At 40.8% G+C, this 8,115-nt stretch overlaps 1 protein-coding gene across 2 annotated transcripts in view; it reads right to left on the bottom strand.

The window, feature by feature from the left end:
* The window catches only part of LOC109890738 (nuclear factor erythroid 2-related factor 2), a 29,485-nt gene extending 29,027 nt beyond the window's left edge, over positions 1-458 (bottom strand). Inside the window, exon 1 of one of the 2 annotated variants that reach the window (XM_020482750.2) lies at positions 173-458. In XM_020482750.2, the coding sequence (XP_020338339.1) occupies positions 173-214 (42 nt within the window). In that variant the 5' untranslated portion in view covers positions 215-458. The remainder of the gene's footprint in view (positions 1-172) is intronic. The other variant, XM_020482751.2, reaches the window with a different exon arrangement.
* Positions 459-8,115: the final 7,657 nt, after the last annotated feature.

Here is an 8,115-nt window from a genome sequence, read left to right on the forward strand (position 1 = left end):
CCTCCCCTTCTGTCTACTATACTGTTGCCTATACTGCAACATTTTAAGTAGCCTACCACAGGATAACAACAATGGCTTATGACACAATTTCTATAGTCTAAGCGTTTCTCTTGAGTCAGAAACACATTTGTTAGGCCGCCTATGAAGCATGTTATTCGGCCCCTTCTCTTACCTGTTGACTTCGATGTGCACTTGACAATTCTACCTCCATCATTGCGCTGATATTCCCTTGTGAATTTGCTCTTAAACACCCAGAGCCGCAATTATCTTTAAAGTCCCTTACACTAACACAAATCAAATTAAATCTTACCGAACAGCGTCCTGAATATGAACATAGTTCACTTGTATAGAAATAAAAAATGAGGTCTAGAAATAATGAAAGCGTAAAGAAACCCCAGCCGCTGAACGGCCCTGCCCACTAGCAGCGGCAGCCTGACTGACAAGGTGGGAACGGCCCCTGGCGCTGTCTGGACACTGAGAGCTCGCCATAAAAATACACCCAGAATGTTTCCTTTTCATTCAGTGACATCTAGTGGGTATAGTCTATTAGTTGTATCCCATAAACTCGTAGGCAATACAACGAAATAGGCCTAGTTTAAGACACAATTTTACAAATACATGATTTTGTAAATCAGGCCAACACCACTAAATGAACTGTACAAACAACACCTCACAAGGAAAGCACTCCAGGTATCCAACAACAACTCAACCCCCCCACACATCATTCCAAATGCTTCCATCTGGTGAGAGACTAAAAGTGCCACTCGCTTGGAAGAATGTCCTAAAAAGTATTTTATCCCAAATAAGACAGATGATCTGACACGTAAATGCTCAATGTGCTTAATGTGTATGTTTTATGTCTGTTTTTATCCCTTTAATGTAAGCCAGAGCGCCAAATGCAATTTTCCATTCTATGTAATAAAAATAAAAAAATCCAATCTATCTAAACCTACAGAATGCACAATTATTAGCATATGCACCTGTATGTAAGTAGTCTAAATTGGCGGTTGCCAGGTGCACAGTATTTCCTGCGACACATTGGTGCGGCTGGCTTCCGTGTTAAGTGGGCATTGTGTCAAGAAGAAGTGTGGCTTGGTTGGGTTGTGTTTCGGAGGACGCACGGCTCTTGACCTTCACCTCTCCCGAGTCCATACGGGATTTGCAGTGATGAGACAAGACTGTAACTACTAATTGGATACCACGAAATTGGGGAGAAAAACGGGGTGTGAAAAATAAATAGAAAATAAATAGAGGGCCAACTGGTGGCCTGCAGGCCTATTTTATTTGGTTCTCCAAGTTCTGAGCAAAAAAACGTAATATTATTTATATATTTTTTAATTGTTGGACCGTTAAAACACCTGCAATTCAGTTCCAAGTCATTTTAATTTAGTAAATATCTTCCAGAAAGTATTCACACCTCTTGACTTTTTCCATATTTTGTGTTACAGACTGAGATTCTTGGTCACTTGGTCACTGGCCTACAATAACCCATAATGTCAACGTGGAATTATGTTTTTTGACATTTTTACAAATTAATTTAAAATGAAAAGCTGAAATGTCTTGAGTCAGTAAGTATTCAGCACCTTTGTATGGCACACCTACATCAGTTCAGGAGTACAAAATGTGCTTAACAAGTCATATAAGTTGAATACTATAATATTTTTATTTTTTATTTTTTATTTCACCTTTATTTAACCAGGTAGGCTAGTTGAGAACAAGTTCTCATTTACAACTGCGACCTGGCCAAGATAAAGCATAGCAGTGCGAATATATGGTTTCCAGTGTGCATAAAGCCAAGTGAAGTTCCTTGAGGGCCGTCTTGGTATCGGTTTGAGGGGAGATATACATGGCTGTGACAATAACCGAAGATAATTCTCTTTGGAGATAATACAGTCTGCATTTTATTGAGGTATTATATAATTGTTACAGATGTTAACAGTATTTGTAATGTCATTTAAATACAACGTGAATAACAATGACCTCAAAATCGAACCCTGGAGTACCCTTTTAAGTACAATGCCTGGCAAAAGTATTCATCCCCCTTGGTGTTTTTCCTATTTTGTTCAATTACAACCTGTAATTTAAATTGATTTTTATTTGGATTTCTTGTAATGGACATATACAAAATAGTCCAACTTTGTGAAGTGAAATGAAAAAAATGACTTGTTTAAAAAAAATGACCAAAGAAACGATAAAGTGGTACGTGCATATGTATTCACCCCCTTTATAAGATCTGGTGCAACCAATTACCTTCAGAAGTCACATAATTAGTTAAATAAAGTCCACCTGTGTGCAATCTAAGTGTCACGTGATCTGTCACCTGATCTCAGTATATATACACCTGTTCTAAAAGGTCCCAGAGTCTTCAACACCACTAAGCAAGGGGCACCATCAAGCAAGTGGCACCATGAAGAACAAGGAGCTCTCCAAACAGGTCAGGGACAAAGTTGTGGAGGAAGTACAGATAAGGGTTGGGTTATACAAAAATGTCCTAAACTTTGAACATCCCACAGAGCACCATTAAATTATTATTAAAAAATAGAGAGAATATAGTACCACAACAAACCTGCCAAGAGAGGGCCGCCAACCAAAACTCACAGACCAGGCAAGGAGGGCATTAAATCAAAGAGACCATAGATAACCCTGAAGGAGCTGCAAAGCTCCACAGAGATTGAAGTATTGGAGCTGGGGGAAAAAAATAAATAAATAAGCAAACACGTTTGGTGTTCGCCAAAAGGCATGTGGGAGACTTTTCAAACATATGGAAGAAAGTACTCTGGTCAGATGAGATTAAAATTGAGCTTTTTGGCCATAAAGGAAAACACTGTGTCTGGTGCAAACCCCAACACCTCTCATCACCCCAAGAACACCATCCCCACAGTGAAGCATGGTGGTGTTTCCATCGGCAGGGACTGGGACTCTGGTCAGAATTGAAGGAATGATGGATGGCGCTAAATACAGGGAAATTCTTGAGGGCAACCTGTTTCAGTCTTCCAGAGATTTGAGACTGGGACGGAGGTTCACCTTCCAGCAGGACAATGACCCCAAGCATACTGCTAAAGCAACACTCGAGTGGTTTAAGGAGAAACATTTAAATGTCTTGGAATGGCCTAGTCAAAGCCCAGACCTCAATCCAATTGAGAATCTGTGGTATGATTTAAAGATTGCTGTACACCAGGAGAATCCATCCAACTTCCAGGTTTGCCTTGATGTTCAAAAATCTCAGTGGTTAGATGTGCCAAGCTTATAGAGACATACTCCAAGAGACCTGCAGCTGTAATTGCTGCAAAAGTTGGCTCTACAATGTATTGACTTTGGGGGTTGAATAGTTATGCATGCTGAACTTCTGTTTTTTTGGTCTTATTTCTTGTTTCACCCAAAAAATATTTAGCATCTTCAAAGTGGTAGGCATGTTGTGTAAATCAAATGATACCAAACCCCCCCCCAAAAAAATATATTTTAATTCCAGGTTGTAAGACAACAAAAGGGGAAAAATTCCAAGGGAGGAGAATACTTTTGCAAGCCACTGTACTTGAATAAATGTGGATTTAACCCCTTCTATCATAATAGCTTGGGTTCTGTCACTAAGATAAATCTGAAACCACAAACAGGCCAAGGCCTAACACAGACAACTTACTCAATAAGATAGAATGATTAACTGTATCAAAAGCTTGTGTTGATCTCATTACAGCCTGAATTCAATATTGATTAAATATTTTTTTGTCTCACCCATCTACACACAATACCCCATATTGATAAAGTGAAAACATATTTTTAGAAACTTATGGAAAATGAAATACAGAAAAATTTATTTACACAAGTATTCAAACCTTTTGGCATCAATTACAGCTGTGACTCTTTCTGGGTAAGTCTCTAAGAGCTTTGCACATCTGGATTGTACAATATTTGCACATTATTCTTTTTTAAATTCTTCAAGCTCTGTCAAGTTGGTTGTTGGTCATCAAGTAAAGACCAGTATGGACTATCAATACAAAGTGACCATTTAAAATGAGGCCCAGTTCAATGAGAGGAAGTCTTAACAGAACTGGGGGATGACAGACAGGAAGTGGGGGGGTGGAGATCTAAGCCATTTTCAAGTATTGCCATTGATTTTCAAGCCGGTTTAAGTCAAAACTGTAACTATGCCACTCAGGAACATTCAATGTCATATTTGACATTCAATGTATATTTGACCTTGTATTTTAGGTTATTGTGCTGCTGAAAGATGAGTTTGAATTTGAAGCAGGTTTTCCTCTAGGATGTTTTTTCCTGTGCTTAGCTACATGTGTCACACATACCCATAACATGATGCAGCCACCACCATGCTTGAAAACATGAAGAGTGGTACTCAGTGAAGTGTTGGATTTGCCCCAAACATAACGCTTTGTATTCAGGACAGAAAGTCCATTCTTTGACACTTTTTTGCAGTTTTACTTTAGTACCTTATTGCAAACAGGATGCATGTTTGGAATTGCTTTATTCTGTACAGGCTTCCTTATTTTCACTCTGTCATTTAGGTTAGGGATTGTGGAGTAACTACAAGGTTGTTGATCCATCCTCAGTTCTTCTATCACAGCCATTCAACTCTGTAACTATTTTAAAGTCACCATTGGCCTCATGGTGATATCCCTGAGCGGTTTCCTTCCTCTCCGGCAACTGAGTTAGGAAGGATGTCTATCTTTGCAAATTGGGGAAAACCAACATTCTTTCCCATTGACCTCCAGTGTAAAAGAGCCAACTTCATTGTCGATTTTTGGTATACAGAAATAACAAAACATCCCTAAAAGCTGCTGTGTTCAAAGTAAATGTAACCAGGTCAAATATCCCAAACTACAGTTTGCCATGCTCCCACATAGGAAAATGGAGCCTGCGTGAAACAGCCCTGTAGCTTCAGGCTACTCGGTGTGGGAGAGTGGGAAATTGTGGGGAACCGGTGTCCAAGTAGGCTACATGTAGCTATGTGTGTGAAAAACATTTCATCATAGGTAAAACGTTTAACTCCTTTAGTATAGTCCATTTGTAACTCCACTCACCTGTATCTGTATATTCCGTTTGTTTGTGGTGTTGGGCTTGGTTAGCTTAATGTTTCGGTCAGTGGCTACGGAATTGACTATTGGTTGTTTTCCCCACAGCCGCGGGCTGCGGCGTTCTATCTAATACAAACTGGGACTATACACCATCCAAAGTGTAATTAATAACTGCACCGAAGGGATATTAAATGTCTGCTTTTTTTGCCCAATAGGTGCCCTTTTTTTCTAGGCATTGGACAACCTCCCTGGTTCTTTGTAGTTTATTCTGTGTTTGAAATTCACTGCTTGACCAGAGGAACAGGTAATTGTCTGTGTGTGGTAAAGAGATGAGGTACTCATTCAAAAATCATGTTATACACTATTATTGCACACAGAGTGAGTCTATGCAAATTATTATGTGACTTGTTAAGCACATTTTTACTCCTAAACGTATTTAGACTTGCCATAAGAAAGGGGCTGAAATCTTATTGACCCAAGACATGTCAGATTTTTTATTTTTTATTCATTTATAGACATGTCTTAAAACATAATTCCACTTTGACATTATCGGGTATTGTTACACAGAAAATCTTAATTTAATCCATTTTAAATTCAGTCTGTAACACAACAAAATGTGGAAAAAGTCAAGGGGTGTGAATACTTTCTGAAGGCAGGTGTACTACGACATTAGCCAGATCTACTTAGGGTTTTATGAAGCTAGCCAGATTCAGTTAGCTTTACATTGCAGCTCAGGCTTTATCCATGTTAAGAAGGTGGATTGATCCTCCACCTGCTGTTAACTCCAGCCAGGCTTGTAATTGTCTATACAAATCATTAAAAACTCATCAAAAAAAGAAACGTCCTCTCACTGTCAACTACTTTTATTTTCAGCAAACTTAACATGTGTAAATACTTGTATGAACATAACAAGATTCAACAGCTGAGACATAAACTGAACAAGTTCCACAAACATGTGACTAATAGAAATGGAATAATCCATCCCTGAACAAAGGGGAAATCAAAATCAAAAGTAACAGTCAGTACCTGGTGTGGCCACCAGCTGCATTAAGTACTGCAGTGCATCTCCTCCTCATGGACTGCACCAGATTTGCCAGTTCTTACTGTGAGATGTTACCCCACTCTTCCACCAAGGCACCTGCAAGTTCCTGGACATTTCTGGGGAAACGGCCCTCACCCTCCAATCCAACAGGTCCCAGGCCGGCTCAATGGGATTGAGATCCGGGCTCTTCGCTGGCCATGGCAAAACATTTTCTTGCAGGAAATCACGCACAGAACTAGCAGAATGGCTGGTGGCATAATCATGCTGGAGGGTCATGTCAGGATGAGCCTGAGGGAGGAGGATGTCTTCCCTGTAACGCACAGCATTGAGATTGCCTGCAACAAGCTCAGTCTGATGATGTTGTGACACTCCACCCCAGACCATGACAGACCCTCCACCTCCAAATCAATCAGAGTACAGGCCTCGGTGTAACGATAAACGCGAATCTGACCATCACCCCTGGTGAGACAAAACCGCGACTCGTTAGTGAAGAGCACTTTTTGCCAGTCCTGTCTGGTCCAGCGACGGTGGGTGTGTGCCCATAGGCAACGTTGTTGCCGGTGATGTCTGGTGAGGACCTGCCTACAACAGGCCTACAAGCCTTCAGTCCAGCCTCTCTCAGCCTATTGAAGACAGTCTGAGCACTGATGGAGGTATTGTACTTTCCTGGTGTAACTCGGGCAGTTGTTGTTGCCATCCTGTACCTGTCCCACAGGTGTGATGTTCGGATGTACCAAGCCCCTACTCCACCTCTACCACATATCTACAGTACTTAATCCATGTGTATGTATGTATGTTATCGTGTGTGTGTGTGTGTGTGTGTGTGTGTGTGTGTGTGTGTGTGTGTGTGTGTGTGTGTGTGTGTGTGTGCGTGCATGCTCGTGTGTATCAATATTCATGTTGCTTCACAGTCCCAGCTGTTCCATAAGGTGTTTATGTATCTGTTTTTTAAATCAAATTTTACTGCTTGCGTCAGTTACTTGATGTGGAATAGAGTTCCATGAAGTCATGGCTCTACGTAGTACTGTGTGACTCCCATAGTGTGTTCTTGTGGCATGTCTTGAGGGGTATGCATGGGTGTCTGAGCATTTCAGCCAGGAGAGATTGACATGCATATTATTAATATTAGCTCTCTGTATACATCCAAGGGCCAGCCGTGCTGGCACCTGATCACACAACTGAACAGTCGTCAAGGTGCAACAAAACTAGGGCCTGTAGGACCTGCCTTGTTGATAGTGTTGTTAAGAAGGCAGAGTATCGCTTTCTTATAGACCGACTTCTCCCCATCTTAGCTACTACTGCATCAATATGTTTTGACCATGACAGTTCACAATCTAGTGAACATAATATATAATTTTTTTTTTTTAATTTTTTTTTTTTCTTCACATTTATTTAACCAGGTAGGCTAGTTGAGAACAAGTTCTCATTTGCAACTGCGACCTGGCCAAGATAAAGCATAGCAGTGTGAGCAGACAACACAGAGTTACACATGGAGTAAACAATTAACAAGTCAATAACACAGTAGAAAACAAAGGGGGAGTCTATATACAATGTGTGCAAAAGGCATGAGGAGGTAGGCGAATAATTACAATTTTGCAGATTAACACTGGAGTGATAAATGATCAGATGGTCATGTACAGGTAGAGATATTGGTGTGCAAAAGAGCAGAAAAGTAAATAAATAAAAACAGTATGGGGATGAGGTAGGTGAAAATGGGTGGGCTATTTACCAATAGACTATGTACAGCTGCAGCGATCGGTTAGCTGCTCAGATAGCTGATGTTGGTGAGGGAGATAAAAGTCTCCAACTTCAGCGATTTTTGCAATTCGTTCCAGTCACAGGCAGCAGAGTACTGGAACGAAAGGCGGCCAAATGAGGTGTTGGCTTTAGGGATGATCAGTGAGATACACCTGCTGGAGCGAGTGCTACGGATGGGTGTTGCCATCGTGACCAGTGAACTGAGATAAGGCGGAGCTTTACCTAGCATGGACTTGTAGATGACCTGGAGCCAGTGGGTCTGGCGACGAATATGTAGCGAGGGCCAGC

The sequence above is a fragment of the Oncorhynchus kisutch genome, linkage group LG5, assembly GCF_002021735.2.
Source record: "Oncorhynchus kisutch isolate 150728-3 linkage group LG5, Okis_V2, whole genome shotgun sequence".
In the NCBI taxonomy this organism is placed as follows: Eukaryota; Metazoa; Chordata; class Actinopteri; order Salmoniformes; family Salmonidae; genus Oncorhynchus; species Oncorhynchus kisutch.